Raw genomic sequence first — 22,272 nt, forward strand, 5'->3', positions numbered from 1 at the left:
GAAATGTGTGTCACAACATGAGTATTACCACTTTGCTCATACGCTGAGAAAGTGTGTTATAGATGAATTAGTGTGTTAAAACATAGACTTTGAACTGTGTTCATTCACTGTGTAACACATGAATAACATTATGTCATAGTGTGTTACAACATAGTGCATCATCACATAGTGCATTACCACATAAAGTTTGTGATTAACTCAGGCAGTGTTCACGTTGTGTGGTACAACATCAATAATACTGTATTTTACAACAGGCAACACTTTTTACTTCAACTCTTTGCATTATCATTGTGCATCTGTTGTGTACCAATGGGCACATTACAAAATGTAACCCAGTTGTCACTAACAGAGATTTTACAATTCTGTACTTGTATAAGTATGCATACTTAAAAAAAGTCAACCTAAATAAGTATTAAATAAAGTGTCAAAATTCAAGACATTTAAAATCTTAACATTCATAATGAACTTGTAAAATCTTAATCTTTAAGTTAAAAACAGCAATAACCTAAATGATCAATTTTGACAGATGTGTTCATTACTGTGTACAGAGCTTTACTGCATATAGATACAAGTAGACAAGAGCACAATGTGTGTCAAAATAGGCCACCTATAAAACAATGTGTGTCACAAAAGACCACCTATAACACAATGTGTGGCACAGCAAGCCATTTACATCACAATGTGTGTCACAGCAGGCCACTTATATCACAAAGCATGTCATAGCAAGCCACCTATCAAACAATGTGTCACAGTTGGCCACCTATAACATAAGTTGTGCCAAAGCAAGCCACCTATAACAAAAGTTGTGTCACAGCAAGTCACCTATAACACAAGTTGTGTCACAGCGAGACAAATATCACACAAGTCGTGTTACAGCAAGTCACCTATCAAACAATGTGTCACAGTTGGCCACCTATAACATAAGTTGTGCCAAAACAAGCTACCTATAACACAAGTTGTGCCAAAGCAAGCCACCTATAACACAAGTTGTGTCACAGCGAGACAAATATCACACAAGTCGTGTTACAGCAAGCCACCTATAACACAAGTTGTGTCACAGCAAGTCACCTATAACACAAGTTGTGTCACAGCAAGACAAATATCACACAAGTCGTGTTACAGCAAGCCACCTATAACACAAGTTGTGCCAAAGCAAGCCACCTATAACACAAGTTGTGTCACAGCAAGCCACCTATAACACAAGTTGTGTCACAGCAAGACAAATATCACACAAGTTGTGTCACAGCAAGCCACCTATAACACAAGTTGTGTCACAGCGAGACAAATATCACACAAGTCCTGTTACAGCAAGCCACCTATAACACAAGTTGTGTCACAGCAAGCCACCTATAACACAAGTTGTGTCACAGCAAGTCACCTATAACACAAGTTGTGTCACAGCGAGACAAATATCACACAAGTCGTGTTACAGCAAGCCACCTATAACACAAGTTGTGTCACAGCGAGACAAATATCACACAAGACGTGTTACAGCAAGCCACCTATAACACAAGTTGTGTCACAGCAAGTCACCTATAACACAAGTTGTGTCACAGCAAGCCACCTATAACACAAGTTGTGTCACAGCGAGACAACTATAACACAATGTTTTTAACCCAGCACATGAAATTGTATCCTATCAAGCAATGTGTTTCATAGCAAATGCAGTGTGTCAGTCAGCAAAGGTACTTACAATCTCTTGCACTTGTTTTCAAAAGACTCACTAAAACAAATTTTATGTAAATATGGCAAAATATATGGATGCAATACAAATGCAAGATAAACATTTATGAAAGAATTTTTTTACTTCAATAAACAGCAGTTACTGAACGCTTCCAGACTAGAAATGAAAATGTGTAAGAAGACTATTTTATACATTTTTAAATATCATAAATCTAAAAAAAATTCCCTGAAAAATCAGAAGAACTGTTGGCCATTCCTTCGGCTTAGGAGAGTGCTAATTTATGAAAACAGGGAATGTATTTCCACAATGTATATAAACAGAAGGTCTTTCCATAGAGTGTAATATATGTTGCCATAATGTCACCATTCCTTAGAATAATATTAGTGTACGAAAGGGAAACTCCTATAATCAAATAGATATCAAACAGATAAATAACTAGGCAAATGGATGAGTCCTTTGTTTTGTTACTTTCAAATTGGTCTCTGTGGGTGTTTTCATTCAAACATTTGATCAATTATGCTATATGTCAAGTTATTTTGTTCAACATCTTAGTTTGCATTATGTTTAAGAAATAATACATGTGCCACAATTTTTATCAGTGAATAAAATATAAGCAGGAGTTCAGATGCATAATAAACAAGAGGACCAAGATGGTCCTGAATCGCTCACCTATCCCCACATGACCCAGTGTTGAACTGAGTATGACGTCGTTATTTCTATTATTTGACAAAGTGACCTAGTTTTTGAGCACATGTGACCTAGATATCATCAAGATAAAAAATTCTGACCAATTTTCATGAAGATCCATTGAAAAATATGGCCTCTAGAGAGGTCACAAGGTTTTTCTATTATTTGACCTAATGACCTAGTTTTTGAAGGCACGTGACCCACTTTTAAACTTGACCTAGATATCATCAAGGTGAACATTCTGACCAATATTCATGAAGATCTCGTGAAAAATATGGCCTCTAGACAGGTCACAAGGTTTTTCTATTTTTAGACCTACTGACCAAGTTTTTGACGGCACATGACCCAGTTACGAACCTGACCTAGATATCATCAAGCTGAACATTCTCACCAATTTTCATGAAGATCCATAGAGAAATATGGCCTCTAGAGAGGTCACAAGGTTTTTCTATTTTTAGACCTACTGACCTAGTTTTTGACCCCACGTGACCCAGTTTCGAACCTGACCTAGATATCATCAAGGTGAACCTTCTGACCAATATTCATGAAGATCTCGTGAAAAATATGGCCTCTAGAGAGGTCACAAGGTTTTTCTATTTTTAGATCTACTGACCTAGTTTTTAACCCCATGTGACCCACTTTTGAACTTGATCTAGATATCATCAAGGTTAACATTCTGACCAATTTTCATGAAGATCCATTGAAAAGTATGGCCTCTAGAGAGGTCACAAGGTTTTTCTATTTTTAGACCTACTGACCTAGTTTTTGACCGCACGTGACCCAGTTTCAAACTTGACCTAGATATCATCAAGGTGAACATTCTGACCAATTTTCATGAAGATCCATTGAGAAATATGGCCTCTAGAGAGGTCACAAGGTTTTTCTATTTTTAGACCTACTGACCTAGTTTTAGATCCCACATAACCCAGTATCGAACTTGACCTAGATATCATCAAGGTGAACATTCTGACCAATATTCATGAAGATCTCATGAAAAATATGGCCTCTAAAGAGGTCACAAGGTTTTTCTATTTTTAGATCTACTGACCTAGTTTTTACCCCGACGTGACCCAGTTTCGAACTTGACCTAGATATCATCAAGCTGAACATTCTGACAAATTTTCATGAAGATTTATTGAGAAATATGGCCTCTAGAGAGCTCACAAGGTTTTTCTATTTTTAGACCTAATGACCTAGTTTTTGACCCCACGTGACCCAGTTTCGAACCTGACCTAGATATCATCAAGGTGAACATTCTGACCAATATTCATGAAGATCTCATGAAAAATATGGCCTCTAGAGAGGTCACAAGGTTTTTCTATTTTTAGACCTACTGACCTAGTTTTTGACCCCAGGTGACCCAGTTTCGAACTTGACCTAGATATCATCAAGGTGAACATTCTGACCAATATTCATGAAGATCTCATGAAAAATATGGCCTCTAGAGAGGTCACAAGGTTTTTCTATTTTTAGACCTACTGACCTAGTTTTTGACCCCACGTGACCCAGTTTCGAACTTGACCTAGAAATCATCAAGGTGAACATTCTGACCAATTTTCATGAAGATCTTGTGAAATATATGGCCTCTAGAGAGGTCACAAGGTTTTTCTATTTTTAGACCTACTGACCTAGTTTTTGAGGGCACGTGACCCAGTTTCGAACTTGACCTAGATATCATCAAGGTGAACATTCTGACCAATTTTCATAAAGATCCCATGAAAAATGTGACCTCTAGAGTGGTCACAAGCAAAAGTTTACGGACGCACGGACGCACGGACGCACGGACGGACGGACGGACGACGGACGCCGCACGATCACAAAAGCTCACCTTGTCACTTTGTGACAGGTGAGCTAATAAATCACGAGAGCATAGCACAAGTGATTTTTTATCCACTGGCTGTTAGAAAGGGTCATTATTTGGCAAAATATAAGCTGAGTTATGTAACTTGTCCTATAAAGTCATCCCATGATAGCAAAAACAAGTGTGAAGTTTGAAAGCATTAGGCATAGTAGTTTTCGAAAAATCCCCTTATATGCAAAACATGTGAAACAGATACCAACAAAACACTGTCAACCAAAGCGATTTTAAAATAGTCGCGCTAAAAACAGATCAAAATGATATCATGCTACCATGGCAAAACTAGTGTGAGATTACAAGCACAGGGCACTAATTCCATTAACAAAATATATTGAACAAAAGTTGGTTATAAGAACGTGCTACCATAGCACCAAATAATTCAGAGAAATTCTAACACAGAAAAGTGCTACATATTGCCAAAGAATAACAGGTGCTAACAAGAGTTAACAGAGTTTGGATTCTACTCTATGGGGATGGCTACTGTTAATGTTTGCTATAAAGCAGTGAGCTATGTCTACACAGGAAGAAAGGTAAAGATTTACCAGGAGGAGGTGCTGCTGCGGCTCGATGGGCTTCGCACTTGTGACTCAGACACACTACCCACCCTGGATACGGCTGCTGTGTGCAGGGGCTCTGGCTTCTCTGATGACTTACTCTGCATACGCTGCCGACATAGGTCCTGTGTATAATAAAAAATTTATAGGTTATCAGACTTGTATTAAGAAATATGCATGAGTTCTGCTGCGCAAATATTGAGCGACTTTAGGAAAGCAATATCATTCCGCGAAAGAATGAGTGCATATTTCTCATGCAAATCTAATAATCTTTTTTATTATATACACATACTGCATTTATAATTATTATACAAATGATATAATTTGTTTCTTACCGTGAGTAAAATTGAAAATATTGTCGTTAAAGCATGAAACTGACGTCACATACCCAATATGAAATTTGAACGTCAATATGGAAAAATATTGATGTTCCAGGTTCCTCTGTATCCTAATGGAGTTTATGAATGAGTATGTAATATAGGAGAATATAAAGCAGCATTTTACAGCACTGCAAATAAAAATGTTATTGGTCACTATACTGGTCTCATGTACGCAGACAAAACGGCCTGGTACTTTACCAGCAGAACAATGTAAAAATCAAAAGTTTTTGTCATGGATTTAATTCTGTAATATTTGATGTCTGTATTCACGAAAATAAATACTTGTGTCTATCAAACAATACAGTAAACATCATTGCAAGTTCAGATGGAGTTTACTGTGCTGGGCACTGCTTTGGAGAGGCTTATTACATACTGGTCATGCGGGAAAGAAAAATATTTTTGCATTTACGGGGAAACCATTCATTTACTGCACTTTCTGCATAAAGCTTTTCATTAACTGCAATGTGTAGGGAGTTATTCATTAACGGAACTTGTAGGAAGCTATTCACCATGACATAGTGTCAGAAACAGATGTTACACAGCAAACCCACAGTGATTTCCACCACCATCAGAACGTGCAGCAAATTGAGAGACATCAGTTATGATTATATGCAAAATTAATTATTTCTGGGGAATTCTGCTGCAATTCCTATAACGATGTAAGAATTTGATGTCAATGAAATGGTCTGCAACTCCAAACCCCAAATTCTGTTACTATTCCCTCAAGTCATTTGGCAAAGACCATTATCTCATTTTTTTCCCCTGGAAATTTAAGTTTCTGTTGTAGCAAATCTCAGTTGGGGTGAAACATTTTCTATGCTCTGAATACAGATTTCAAAGGCTTCGTAAAGATACCATAGCAATGTGACATTGTCAGGAATACAGACTAAAACCCATTTGCAAAACCCTTTTAATTTCTTGCGTGGCAACTTTTATGTTTTCCCCAAATACAGGAAAACTAATTACTCTGATACTACCTTATTACTTGTGTCTCCAGAACAATCTTAAAGAGTATGTTTTCAGTACATACAACCTTTACAGCATCATCAATGACTTACTTTTTTATATAAAAAATACCACGTTAAACTTTAGCTATCTTTCAAATTCTTTATACAAAAGCAAAGCCCTTGCTGACATTTCAATAAATTTGGTATTTTCCCGACAATTTTCAAAATTCACTGAAAATTTCCTAATGTAAAAACAAAAAGTAATCAATTATGAAAACAGGTTAAGCAGGAACTGTCTCAGACTGTTGTTAATGCAGGAATTCAAAGTAATGTTCAATACTTTACTGAACTTGTAAGTCAGACAAAGTTCAAAAATAGTGCCTGCTAGGCAAATGTAGGCTAAAATTCTGTAAGCCAATGCCATGTTCTGACATGGGAAAAAATTCAAGATTACTAAGTAACTGTTACATGCTTTTTAGGATTTTGGATCCCCCCCCCCCCCCCTGCATTTTTATATCCTTGGTACCTTTGAATAAGAAATAACTGCTTATTACTCACTTTTCATGAAACATTAAAAATTTGTTTTTCAAATCAGCACATCTGCAACTACTAGAAAAAAATTTGAGCTAGGAAAATGCCATATCTGCAGAAAAGCATCCGAAAAGTAACACAAACATTAATTTTCTCATGTTTCTGAACACTCTCATTAAGATATCAGTCAAGGGAGAAACAATACGGCTGCTTCTAGTAAAATCTAAATGGTCAGTGTGAATGGATAGAGGTTGAATAAGAACTGCTTGATCATTGGTAATTCATCCGTATTGTTCATGAATGGGACTACTTTGTGAAGCACATGAACATCCTTTGGATGTAATTTGGAATCAAATAAAGATGCTATATGATTGTCAGAAATACACTTAACTTTGGTAGTGGGATAAACCCGCAACCAAAAATGTTTTTCTATTTTAGTTACAGTGACTTTTACAAGAGTAACTTAAATGAAATCTCAATCTTTGTCTCAATAACAGCTATCTACTTAACAAATTTGGTGACAGCAGGTCTACACAAACTTTAGATATAGAGCAGAAACCATTTTCTATGTTTAGTAACAATGACCTTGTCCCCCAAATACATTCCAAACCTTTGTCTGGCTAAAAGCTATCTACACACCAAGTTTGGTGTCAATAACTGCACCAAAATTTTGAAAACTAAAGATCCTGAGTTGAAACAATTACTCTATTTTTATTAAATGTGACCCCAAATACAGTCTAAAGCCAGTTCTTTATATCTATAAGCTTGCAATACACCAAGTTTAGTATCAGTATGACAATCCAAACTATGTTATAAAGTAGAAACCAACATTTTAACGATCCCAGTGGAAGTTTTAGCCCACTGTGCTACGGTATGCATTAATAGTCAGTACATGATCTGATATTTTCACATAGGACTTGGAAATATTTCAGTTTTTGAAAATGGTGTAAAAAAAGTTCTGGGGCCAAAGTACACTTGCATCAATTTGAAATGACAGCAACAAAGTTCTGTTAGTCCCGGCGAACTATGGGACCATTCCCAAGGCTAAATATTTTAAAGAAACTATAAAGTGAATTTAGGTCTTCTTTTAAAGACATCTGAAAATTAAGTTATTGCTCTCAGCTTATGTCTAGCCTAACATATTCATAACTTCTTGCAAAAAATATAAATAATCAAATGAAAAATATCTTGTCTAACAACAACCAAGAAGGAATAACTCTAGCCTGGATACACTATATATACACTATGCTGTATTAATGACAAGTAACTGTAAACTGGAAACATCTTCCTTCATATTATTTCAAAGGCAAATCAACTTGTCCATCTTTCAATTTGGACAATACTATTAACTGTTAAAGCTAGGGGTGCTTACCAAAAAGAAACTGACTGAATGGCGAACAGTGCAGATCATGATCAGACTGCATGGATGTGCAGGCTGATCATGATCTATCCTGGTCGTAAAGGCAGAATCAACTGTTTCCAGCACGATAAGTGTTAACAGTCACAGTAGTGTTCGCTTTAGAGAAGCTACACTATGTTCGCCTTTACCTGATAATCCTTTGACGCAGCTTCATTGCCTTCCTGTGCTGCGGTTATCTGTTGCAGTTTCTCTTTCGAGCGGGAGTTACGCCTGATCAAGTATATCACGACAACAGCCAATAGGATGCCAGCGATACAGCCACAGAGAACGAAGGTCAGCACAAAGTACCGATCATCATTGCCTTTCCACTCAACTTCAGTCTGAAATAAAAAAAATTCTTTTACATCTTTGGGATGAAAAACATAACCATTATTCTGACTCACAAATTCCAGTTTTCCCATTGGTCAATAACTGGTCATATGGAGGTCTACAGAAACTGATATTCACTGCAAAAAATGACATTCTTGTAAACACATCATGATAGTAAGTATTTTTCGAAACAAAGACAGTCATGGGCTATATCAAATATAGAAATATCAATCACCAGATCTTCTGAGAAAATTTCTAGATGGGTTGTTAATATAGGTGGGTTGACTGTCAGTAAACAGTTTTTCTGAACAACAATTAAGCGTTTATTTCATGTGAGATACTAACCACACTCATTTTTCATGTTGTCCTGAAATAAAATACTTATTATAGTGTGTGATGATACTGGTAAATATCCAAGTCTATCACCCTCAGTATATATCACCCTGCACTTCCCACTTTCCTAGTTTAGCCCCCAGCATTTACTACCCAATGGAAATAAGTTTCTAACGAAGACAAAAATTCCTATATACACTACCTAAAAAACCATAGTAGTAATATGCAGTTCATTTTAAATTCTTCGTCCTGTCGTTTTTCAGAAAAAATGGATAAAAGATTGTTTTTGAACACCTAACTATGCTAAATACCCAATTCCAGTTTTGAATTTGTAAATGTATTTTAGAAGAATTAAAGTCAGAGACACAGAATTTAAATGCCTTTTATATTGAATAATGTTTCATTTGCATTATCCCTGTATGAATAATGCAAAATTCCAAAAAGCAAAAAGACCTAAAATCTGATCTTAAAAAATTTAGAGGGTTCACAAAAAATATACAACAACTTAACATTGCCTTAATGGATCTGCACAAGATTGTCTCTGCACCATTTTAATTTCATGACTCATGTTAACTAATTCCAATGCCATTTCAACAAACAAATCACATGTGATTTGCTAATTGAACATTTAAAATGAGAACATTTGTAATTATAAATGCAAAATTACAGTACTGCAGCACCCTTTGAAATAGCTTGCATATGATTTTCCCAAAACAGTTTTGTTTTATTTTGGCTAATGTCTAATGTCATATTTGCTTTATACCTGGCATTACAGTTAATTCTGACACTTTTAAGATTTTCTTTTATATAAACAAAGAAGGATTTTACCATGTATTGTCTTGTCGATTTGAACACGTTTCGTAAAATGACCTACTTTTGGCTATTAGGGTTTACTCCTTTGTATCTGAAACCAGATTTTATTCCAGATTAGTATCCCTTCCTGGTGTAATTCGAACGTGTTAGAATGGAAACAGATTTTAGTTTTGCGTACTTTGTTGGCAAATAAAACACGTTGTTTTTTTTTTGTTCAGATACATTGTAATTAATCACTCAGGCCTTCGTGATTAGATTACTTTGCATCTGAACTCAAAAGCGTGTTTTATTTGCCAACAAAGCATGCAAAACTAAAATCTATTTCCCAACTAATACGTGGTAAGTAAATATCTTATTAAATATTAATTTGATAAATTTTTAGCCTTCAGTTAGGAGTGGAAATCTGGGGTGGAGATTTAAGCCAATTATTAGCCATGTCCAATATATTTCAAAGTACTTTTTTGCATAGGACGATGTAAAATGGACATGGGATAGCATTTTAAAGTATTTTTGTACAACAGTTGTGAACTATGTAAATAAGTCTGCACTTTTATCTAAAACATATGATCTTGGTTTGCACTGGCCGCAAAGGTAGAATCACAGGCTAAAGGTTAGAACAACTTCTTTCACTTCAATACTCATTAATGGACTTCTTTAAACTTAATTAGATAGATTAATGAATAACCTTTAGACAGGAATGAATAACATTAATTTTGTAATTCACAAAAAGTTACATCTTCGATTAACATTTTTTGTTTCAAATCCAGAAATTCAAGAAAAAAAATCTCATTTCTCTCTTATGAGAAAGGGAAGTTCAATCAATAGTCACTCAATAATACGGAATAGTCAATCTAACTTCAACTAATCCTTTCTAAAACCTTCACGTCCCTCTGTTTCCTGGGGAGACGTATTTAATGTGTCCGAATGTCAGAGCCGTGTGATTCGCGGACATTTCGAGACACTTGGCTAATCCTTTGACTGTCATTGGGATACATTATCGCCAAATTTACACATCGTTTATTGGATCTAACATTGCCAAATAATCGATACACTTTTACTCATAGGAAAAACCAAGTCCTGATTTGCAGCCATCACACTGTAAGTATCCTCTTTGCCTACTTCATTAGAAAATCATTACATCACCCTCTTTGGCACCTTCCACTATTCAGCATTGAGAAGCAACAAGCTATTGTTAAATCATGTAATTTTGTGGGCATGAAATTTCGTGGTTTTGGTCAAAACTGCAATTTCGTGGGGATATAACTTCGTTGATTTCAACTTTTGAACATAAAATGAATTGGAATTTGTGGGTAAATGGCAACATTCTCATGTCCCAATGACAATATCTTGCATTTAAATGGCAACATTCTCATGTTCAAATGGCAATACCTTGCGTTTAAATGGCAACATTCTCATGTTCAAATGGCAATACCTTGCGTTTAAATGGCAACATTCTCATGTTCAAATGGCAATACCTTGCGTTTAAATGGCAACATTCTCATGTTCAAATGGCAATACCTTGCGTTTAAATGGCAACATTCTCATGTCCCAATGGCAATACCTTGCGTTTAAATGGCAACATTCTCATGTTCAAATGGCAATACCTTGCGTTTAAATGGCAACATTCTCATGTCCCAATGGCAATACCTTGCGTTTAAATGGCAACATTCTATGTTCAAAAGACAATACCTTGCGTCTAAATGGCAACATTCTCATGTTCCAATGGCAATACCTTGTGTTTAAATGGCAACATTCTCATGTTCAAATGGCAATATTTTGTGTTTAAATGGCAACATTCTCAAGCTCTATTATTTCCTGATCTTCTCATTCATATAAAAGTTATGGCCTCAGACAAGATCTGACCTGACTTTTGACCCCCCAGGTGTTACCTTGACCGTGAGATAGGAACCATAAGTTTACAATGCAGCATTCCATCTCATTAAAGTTGACATTTATGCCAAATGTAAGCAAAATTGCTCAAGGCAATACGAAGTTACTGACCAGAAAAAACTGGATGGTCACACAGATACACGAATACACTAACGCACATACATCAAACAACCATTCTGATGTCTATGCGGAGCTCAATGAAGGCAGGCTCAACAAAAAACTTCCCATGAACTAAGCATATCTGAATATCTAAACTTGAAATGTTGGTTAGTTGCCGAAAATGAGATTTATAAACCAATAAATATGTCCTACAACTTGTGCTGATCAATGATTCAAATGCAAAAAATATTCTTCCATGGTTACAAATTCAGAGAAAAACGAGAAGAAATTTGCTGTCACATGTAGAACTACTGTATTCAGAGCTTAAGTTATTCATTACTGTGTGTTTTGTAGCACATTTTTTCAACAGTATTACAGTTATATATTGGCTGGTAATTGATCTAACCACTATTCCCGAGTTCTGTGCTAGTATTAACCCCTTCTCTACAGTTAACAGCCAACTTCTCCACATGAACCAGAGTGTCAGGACGAAATGACTTCATGAAGACACAAATCATCACAGACATAAATACACCTTGCCAGTAGATCTAATTCAAAACCCTGTTAGCCATAGATAATCCTGAGGTTTATTACTGTATATATACTGTATTTAATACACTATTATTTTCTGAAATTTAAACTATTTTAGACAAAGTGAATAAAAATAAATCTTTAAGCACTAATGTATCAATTTCATGTTATTTACTGCCTGCCTTCCTTTTTTTTTTAGATTTTTTTACTTCAAAGACCACAGCAATCTATAATACACCTAATTTTTAAGGATACCAAATCTTGCACTTAAATATTTTAAATTTACTTCAAATGCAGAAAATCCTCATCAAATATATCTAACTTTACTAAATATTTAAATTGATTGTGTATGTTGAGCTTCATCCATAATAAAGATGTCATGCAGTAACAGTATCAAACTTCTTTGTCAAAAAAAAAAAAAAACCACACATTTTTATTGTGTTTAAATGAATATTATAATATTTATTGTGTATGTAACAGTCTGTTTTCAAAGTAGCACTGGTGTTACAAAGGATATACAAAACATGTTCATATCAAATAATTCAGATTTTTTCAAACTTAAAAGTAGGACTGTAAAAATTACAAGATGCGGCTATATTTCTAAAAGAATACAAGTTAAACGGTAATTATAAGTTACCAACTACTTAAATAAGTATATTAATCTTACATACACAATTACATTTTGCAAAAAAGCAGACAATAATGTTATTTTCTCTACGAAAAAGACCAAGGGTAGTTTAAAAGCTCAAATTCAGAACACTCAGCACTCCCTCCAGGGCCTCTCCAAATAATTAGCTGTACAAGTACATTTTGAAGAGCAACCATCTAAGAAGAAAACGTTTCCAAAATATACACCTGAAGGGAGATAAAACACCACCTTGCATGATTTCTAAAATAGACAGCTGAGAGGAAATAAAACATCACCTAGAATGATTTCTAAATATACATCTGAAGGGAGTTATAAAACTTTATTAAATGTTGGCATGCTTTCTAAAACAGACACCTAAGGAGAGATAAAATGCCTTCTTGCACAATCCCACATCTGAGGGAAGACAAAACACCATCTGGCATGATCTTTACAATACACCTGAGGGGGAGATAAAACACCTCTTAAATACACACCTAGGAGGAGAAAAACAGCACTGAAATAATCTCTAAAATATGCATCTGAGGGGAGATGAAACAACATAGCTGGCATATTCCCTGATATATACACCTGAGGGGAAATAAAACATCATCTGAACTAATCTCTAAAATATACACCTGGAGGGAGGGGAGATAAAACACCATCTGGCATGACCTCTAAAATACACTAAGGAAGATAAAACACCATCGGCAATGTTCTCTAAAATCAACACCTGAGGGGACACCATCTGGAATAATCTCAAAAATACATCTGATAGGAGATAAGATAAAACAACATCTGAAATGATTTCTAAAATCAACACCTGAGGGGACAGATTAAACACCATCTGGCATGATGTCTAAAATCAACACCTGAGGGGACAGATTAAACACCATCTGGCATGATGTCTAAAATGAACACCTGATGGGAGAGGTTAAACACCATCTGGCATGATGTCTAAAATCAAAACCTGAGGGGAGGGATTAAACACCATCTGGCATGATCTCCAAAATACACTTGATAGGAGATAAAATAACATCTGGAATGACCTTCAAAATACATACCAAAGTAGAGATAAAATGCCATCTGGCATGATCCCTAAAATACACATCTGAGGGAAGACAAAACACCATTTGACATGACCTTTACAATACACACCCGAGGGGGAGATAAAACACCATCTAAAATACACACATGAAGGGAAATAAAACACCTCTAAAATACACACCTAAGAGGAGAAAAGACAGCAATGAAATGATCTCTAATATATACATCTAACGGGTGATGAAACAGCAATATGAGGGCATAAAAGCATAAATCTGGATCAGACTGGAAAATGGAAACAAGTAAAAACAACTTTAAAACTAAGCATAGTGTTTGTACAAATAAACAGAGTTGACTGCTAAAAATGCTATGCCTGTTATAACTTAAAGTACATCATACCTGAGAACAAACTTTTACTAAAAGAAATCATCAAAAAGATCTTCAAGCAAGCATTAGTATACAGCTGCTTTAATTGCCAAGAAATAATTGAGTTCTAGGTTTTTGAAATCTTGCCAATTAAGAAAATGTATTCAGTAGAAGTAAGCTCCAAAGCTGCTCTCTACCTAATGAGTGGAACAAAATTGCTCAGAACACCTGTGGTGATTTCCATTAGTCCTAATAGGGAACAAATTTATAAGACGGTAACACGGACTTTCTTTTCAATAAAGGTAATTTCATGCTGCGTACGGAACTTCATGAGGACACTTCCGACTTTGTATGAATAATAACTAATAACATCGGAATCGAGATGGTAATTTTGATCTTCTTACAATAATTTTGCCTAATTGGCAATGCAAATTCCGTAAGTTTAAAAGAGAAAGAATGGAATATTTGATCCATAAATTCAAGACTGTTTTTCGTGAAGTTATGAGTAACCGAACTCCTTGGCTTCCAAGAAAAACAATGATATTGAATTTTTGGGGGCAATTTTTTAATATAACCCTCCATTAAAGAGTTCTTTTGTAGAGTAAAAGCAATATTCCTAATATAAGATTCATAAACAAATCAATATTGATGTTATCTGGAAATAAAATCGGCTTTCATATCAAAATTGTAATCTTCTTTTACAAAACTGGCTTCATGTGATATACATGCATTCATAATTTGAGTTCAATTTGTACTGGTTTATCGACAGTTAATTCCCAGTACCGAGTATATATAATACAGGTTACAGAAAAGGGACATAAGTCAAACAAGAAACATGGAAATTCCACGAAAACGTGGGTTTTCAAATTTTGAATCATTAAGCCAACAGGTTGTGTTATATCTGACTGCATCCAATCATGCCATTCAAAAGTACAGATATAAGAAAAGTAGATGTGTCATTGCCATATTAATTTATACTTCTTTGATAAAAGCTTCCCAAACACAAGAGTCTGCTGACAATAGGTGTACATTGGGAATAAACCATTGTTCTATTTTTTGTAACAGTGATCCAATAAGCTTCCTATAATTTAACTAAAGTTATAAACTGGAAAATAACTTTTTGATGATCAAAGTGAAAAAAAAATCTTTTTTTTTTATTTTAACTTACTTTAACTTCCAATTTAGAGGTACTGAGTGAAAACCATTTCTCTATTTTTAGTTACACTTACTTAGTGACCTTGACCCTGACCAAAGTTACCCCCACATATATTCGCAACCTTTGTGTTTGATAAAAGCCATCTACACACTAAGGTTACAGACAATAAGTGTACCCAAACTAAAGATATTGAGTGGAAGCCATTTTTTCTTTTTTCAGTGGTAAACACTGACCCCAAATATCATCCAAAGCTAATTCTTCAGATAAGCTTGCTGTACAACAAGTCTGGTGACGCTAAGTATTTTTTATTTATTCGTTTGGGGTTTTAACGGCGCTCCAACACAGTATAGGTTATATGGCGCCAAACAGGACTACAAATTTTGGTTCCACATCTCATTTATATCGAGATAAAAACTTGAGGTATGGAATCAAAATTTGCATACCTGCTGGAATCACAGAGTTACTGCAAAACCAAGTGCTATGACCCTATTAGTCGCCTCTTACGATCATGCAAGGGTATAGGCAGTGGATCCAATTCTTTTCATACACAGATCGTCCCAGAACCACATGGGGCTAAGTCCATACTAAATCTATAAACCAGAAACCACAATTGAGAAAAAAATCTATTTTTAGTAACTGTGACCTTTACAAAATTCATGAAGATCAATTGAAAAATACAGCCTCTATCGCATACACAAGGTTTTTCTTTGATTTGACCTAGTGACCTAGTTTTTGACCCGAGATGATTCATTTTCGAACTCGGCCTAGATTTCATCATATACCAGACATGAAGCACAGTTTGTCAGTCATTTCCCCCCTGTGGTTTCCAGAAATACAAGCTTTTTTTCCAACCATCAGAGGTATTAGTCACCAAGTCACTACTAAACTGTACTGCATTAAAATCTTGTTAAAATTTTGGCTTTCTCCGATTTCTTGTACCAGGGGACAATTTTTTTTTAGAACTTAATGAACACACTGCATTTCCTGATGCCTCATTATGCATGTAGAATGAATTGAGATAAATACTTTTCTTTCAATTCAAAGACCTTTATAAGATACAGAGAATTTGTAGAGAAGTATAAATGTATAGTATTTAATGTTCACAGTATGCTCAAATCCGCATTTGAGAGTATTTCTGCATGTAAGCTAGACTAAAATTATGCAATTAAGCAAAATAGAAATATTTTAATTGTCTGCATACTACGCCGTGTGTTAGATATGTCTTCCTTGCACATCCAACTGGTGTTTCCGGTGATTTTACCCATGCCGGCAAAACCCATCTAGCACCCCCATGCCAGATGACTTTCGTGCTGTTAATGACAACTAGCCATTCATGCATTGATTATATACTAGCTGTTTATGTAAAATACAAAAAAAATCAGGTAGCTAAATAGTTTCCATCCGTTCCTTATCGACTATATTTCTCAATTCAAAATACGTTATTTTACGGTAAGAGCATACCATTATGCTACAAATGATAAAACTAGAGTTGAACTTTGTTACTGCGCATCACTGAAACGTCATGACGTCACTTTTGCTTACTGACATTAATTTCCCGCTATTTGTTTACATACTCTACTATAAGAAAGAGAGCTCATAGAAAGTGTTTTTCTATTTGCTTTATTTATTCTGTTATTTTTAAAATACGGTATGCAAGAAAAATAATCTGTCAGAATGAAAAGCTTATTATGTACAGTGCATTCGCGGTGCTATGAATCGCAATTCAACGAAATACCGGTATACTGCGAAAAGGTGTTGTGGTCCCGGCTGCTTTCCTTCTTATTTCTATGTTATAAAGTTGCGGTTTTACGAAAATGCAGTTTTACGAAAAATGCGCTCATAAGAATGTATTTTTATGCCCTTAAAGCCTGTTTTCAACTTGTTTTAGTTGCGATTTTACGAATACATGTATCGTCTAAGTTTTCACACCTTCCATAATGGCGTGAAAAACGCTTTACAGTGGAAAGTGTCACGATCAATTAGCTTGGCGTAAACAGTAATTAAAGTGTGAAAACTTAGTAACTAAATTCGAAACACATACGCTGTGTTAGTGGTTATTATTTTCTTCTCTAACTATGAGATCGGATGACATATCAGTCACACTTGTTTCGATATCTATACGTCTAAAACAATCACTAGATAAAACAGATAAAAATATTTAAGTCCTGATCGTCTGTAATTGTCGTTTTATTATTCCAAACAATTCAGTGAAGGGTAGCTGAATCGGTATAGGCAATTGCTATTTTTGTTCTCGTGCAACAATGTACCCTGTATGTTTTATGTACAGTGAATAAAAAGTGAAGAAAAACAAAACAACCCGTTTTACATTTCAGATTCGAATAAGATTTGTAGTAGACCCAGATGTACATATAAAATTTGTATACATGTACATATACTCCGATACGAAAATAACATGTTTAAATATCACGGGTTACAACATGTAGATATCAAGGTGCTGTGTAGCGAAATTTCATATGCTGCGCTCGAACGAAAATGCGATATTACGAAAAAAAACGGCCGGTCCCTTGGCTTTTCGTAGGATCGCGATTGTACTGTATATGATATGCAAGAAAAAGTATCAGTCATGTGTTTATGAATTGGATAGAAATATCCTTCCATCTGAGATTGCCAAGATATTATTTTTGCTTCACACTTGTATTAGAATATATACATAATTGGGAGTACCCTTACAGAAGCAAGCCTCTGTGGCGTACATGCTGCGTATTTGCTGTGTATATGCCGCGAACACAGTAGTACGCCAGAGGAGTACATTTTACATACACCGCATGCCGCGTACATGCCGTGTACTATTTCGACGAGTACACAGCATGTACGCAGGAGGTCACTAGTACACTTCAAGTACGCAGCACAGACTCTGAAAATTTAAGGAGTACACTGCATGTACGCAGGAGGGACTTGTACAAGAAAATAGTACACTGCATGTACACCGCAGATACTTTGAAATTTGTGCAGTACACTTCATATACACGGGAAAGACTTGTACAATTTCTTTTGGCATTTATACTTAGTTTTTTTTTTATAAGTTAAAGTCTGAAGTAAACTTCATATACGCGGGAGGGACTTCATGCAGGAAGGATTTGTACATTTTTTTTTTTTTTTGGAAGCAAGAACTTGATGTCCGAGTAACTTTTATCTTAATAGCATAGAATAGTTCAGATTACCGGTATTCTGAACAATAAAAATTTGCCAAACTATTTGCAATGTTCATTTGTGAAGCTTACATCTTAGTGATTTCTGAGCTGCACCTTGCATGCAGTGTAAAAATATATTCTTTTTCATTTTGAATTAATCCTGGAGCTTTCTAACTTGGATAATTGAAAAGCCTTATTTGAACTTCGTTGCATTACATTTTGTAATACATGAAATAATTACCAAGATAATGCCTCAACAGCGCCCGAATGAGAAGAATTAATAGCTCTCACTGTTATTTGAATACTCTTAAGCAAAACACCACTCTATCATGTTTTATAAAGGCTTTAATGCTCATTATGTTAACTCATTAAGGCCTCGCCAAATTAAAAAGTTGTTCATCGGATTTGCCGCTCGTATATTTTCAGAACGTTTTTGGCTAATTGCGCTTGCCCCATTGGAAAAAATCAATCCAAAATTTATTGGTGCGCTACTTTTTACGGACGTAAAAGTGTATAAATGCTTATATAATTCCAGTCCTAGATTGTTCTCAGATGGATTTTAATCAAAATAAATACATACTATGCACACATCGTCTATAATAAATCATAACACTTATATTTAGTTGCATTAAAGTTGTTTCCCCTTGATGCAGTTACGCCATTTTCTTCAAATGTTTACCAAATTACATGCTACAAAAATTGATGTATTTCATTGATAAGTGGATGGAGAAAAGCATACTAATTTATTTGATAACATCAATCTACATTATTTTGGTAAGGGTAAATACTTATTGATGCATGTCACTTATCTTTGTTATGTTTTTTTCTGTCCAAATGATCAGCATTTGCATACGAAAGTTGGTGGGGTAAGGAATTTACATTATCACAGCAGTTTCGCCACAAGAGTACACAGCATGTATGCAGCAGGAGTACACAGCATGTACGCCGCAGGACTCGGGCCAGGAGTACACAGCATGTACGCCGCAGGAGTACACAGCATGTACGCCGCAGGGGTAGTACACCGCAGGCTCATTTGCATGTGAAAAGTGTATGTGCCGCGTACATGCTGCGTACTATTTCTCGCATACTAAATTCCTCCAGCGTACATCCTGTGTACTATGTAGTCCACAGCATGTACGCAGCAAGTAGTACGCGGCAGAGCTCATTTGCATGTCAAAAGTGTACTACAAACATACTATCGGTGTATGTGCGGTGTATATCCTGCGTACTATTGATTTCAGTACACATCATGTACGCATCATATACGCTGTATGTACACAGCAAGAGTACGCAGCAGGCCTTTTTCTTCTGTAAGGGTAAATATATATAAATGATTATTAATCAAACTGACTTTGCAGGAACAAATTCAGACTGAAAGTGTGCTATAAAATGAAAAAGAACCAACCTTTCAAAAGTGAGTCCAATTTATAACATCTTAATGTTTAGGAGTATATCTTCAAAACACAGAAATATTTGATAAGCGAACAACATCTTTACCAACAATCTACCTGACCATTACATGTTCTGCCATACTGTCCTATATGATGGTTACTTAAAATATTCTCAAAAAGTTGTCACCCTTTAAAAACGAATACCATTTGTAAAGAAATAATAATACACAATTACTGAAAACTATGTTCAACCTACAGTTATGTGAAATTTCAGCACTTGGACATTATTGCAAATGCACCAAATTGAAGATAAATGTACACAGAAAATGTTGAGTTTTTAAAGGCACTGGACTGTCCGAAACTGGCCCCTTTATGCAGCCTTTTTACGGAAGAGTAAACTGACCATTGTTGTGTAGAGTAATACACATGTTTCATAATTATGCTGTTCAATTTTCATGTGAAATAACCCTTTCTTTCTATGATTTGGTGTTGCTTGAATTTTTTTCTCAAAATGTAAGGCTTGTTGACTGCAACCAAAAGTACATAGCTGATAATTGTATTTATTTTGTTGGGTTTAACGTCGCACCAACACAATTTTAGGTCATATGGCGACTTCTGATAATTGTAAGAAAGTAACTAACTAACCCATTACTGCACATGATCATTGGAAGCAATAATATAATTATACACTGTCAAACCCATTTCACACAAAATTGTTCACATATTGTTGCCATTTTTCTTATTGCACGCATTTATATTGAGCTAAAAGGTGACAATCGATGCCATCAGCATGGTTATAGAAAACAATGAGAAAATTATTCAAATACATTAAAATTTGTCTATGAGACAAATAACCAACTCAACATAGCAAACAAATTACAGAAAAAAAAGAAAATTAGATTGCTTTACAAAGCTTTGATTTAATTATAACTCTAGCCCCATTCACTTTAAGCATAATATTATCTCAAAGACAGAACTTACAATTTGTAATTTTTTAAAACTCAAGGTAACTGCAAAGTCCAAAAAAGTAATTCATTCAGATTTAAAATACTTAAAATTCAATACAAATGTGAACATACCAGATCTGAATGAATGCCTTTCTTCCCAATATCCAACTTCTGCTTTTCTTACGTTAAAAAATCAGAAACCGGCTGGTAGATTCCCCCTAGCAACGGAGAAAGCGTCTTTTCTCTCCGATCACTCATATGGTCGCCTTGTAATGTACATCACAGTGTGTATATTTCACATCTCTTCTCGCCATTTGCATATATTGATTGTCACCACTATCAGCCCTTGATGACAGTTACGTTACCATAGCAACCATTTTGCCAGATGCTCACAGGCATTTTATAATATTTAGGAGATAACGAAAAATCAGTGAAAAATCTGAACCATCAAACTTTATGAACTGGCAGCCCAATACATTATAAAGTCAGATTTTCCGTTCAGGTGCCGCAGGTTTTTGCTATATAGACCATGATGTCTGTAAATTGTCGGATGTACCAATAATCCAATTCAAGTTTCATACTGCATGCACAATAATATATTTCTATGTGAGTTTGTATAAAAACCTCGCCGTTATTGATGGAAAATTTAAGATAACTTCCACTGAAAAGAAATAATAAATCAAAGAAACAATGAATCTCTTTTAAATATGTGGGTTGACTTTTTTCGCCATGTTGACCTGAAAATGAGACTATTACATTTTTTCAAAAGATCTGTCTTCTTTACTTTCTTAAAGAATAAACCTCAAGTGGGATTATGTACCTACTTTTTTTTATAATTTTACAGTAAATTTCAGTTTCTGATTTATAATGTAATTACTGTTGAATTAATTGTAGTGAGCTAGGTATTAGCATATGTGTCTGAGAAGTTATGTGAAAAGAAAGCTTTGTTTGTATCTGTGCTCTACATTGGACATGTTAATGAACCAGGCTGTCTACACCTGAATAATATCTCTGCACAGTCTTTGTAAAATGCACAGCATGTGCATAGAAAATGTGGAAAATATGCAGAATATGTTGAGGTCCAAAATTTTTCCCACATATAGGAGTTTCCATGTATATAATGCACAAATAACTGAAGAAATGAGAAAAAAAAATACTAGAAAGAACTTTTAATTTTCTTTTTTTTTCAGTGGACATTCCCATACCAAGGTTTTCCATATAAAACTGTCACAATCTACACTCTTCAGAGCAAACTACTTTCCACTCTTAAAGTTAAAGTGCGTTACTGAGTATTTCTAGTTTCGTCTAATTCAAGGACAATAACTCCAGCGCAACATTTTGGTCATTTTGGTGAATAATGGATAAGAACTGCTTAAGTAATTTAAGGGTCATAATGCTTTTGTTTATAATGTGGCTGCCATATTTTTGTCATGAAAATAAAAACATTCTAATTTCTTGCAATAATTGTTTTCTCAAATATTTTTAAAGTTTGTATATTGATTAACATAGCAGAACGTATTACTGAATCCACTGTTTTCTATTACCTCCCTTTATG

At 35.0% G+C, this 22,272-nt stretch overlaps 1 protein-coding gene across 3 annotated transcripts in view; it reads right to left on the reverse strand.

Moving 5' to 3' along the window:
* LOC123531512 (receptor-type tyrosine-protein phosphatase N2-like) overlaps nt 1-22,272 on the reverse strand; it is a 297,876-nt gene that overhangs the window by 91,752 nt on the left and 183,852 nt on the right. For all 3 annotated transcript variants that reach the window (XM_045312552.2, XM_045312553.2, XM_045312551.2), the window contains 2 exons: nt 8,190-8,381; nt 4,772-4,908 (listed from right to left, as the gene is read on the reverse strand). In XM_045312552.2, coding sequence (XP_045168487.2) covers nt 4,772-4,908; nt 8,190-8,381 — 329 coding nt within the window. The remainder of the gene's footprint in view (nt 1-4,771; nt 4,909-8,189; nt 8,382-22,272) is intronic.

The sequence above is a fragment of the Mercenaria mercenaria genome, chromosome 11 (assembly GCF_021730395.1).
Source record: "Mercenaria mercenaria strain notata chromosome 11, MADL_Memer_1, whole genome shotgun sequence".
Taxonomy (NCBI): domain Eukaryota; kingdom Metazoa; phylum Mollusca; class Bivalvia; order Venerida; family Veneridae; genus Mercenaria; species Mercenaria mercenaria.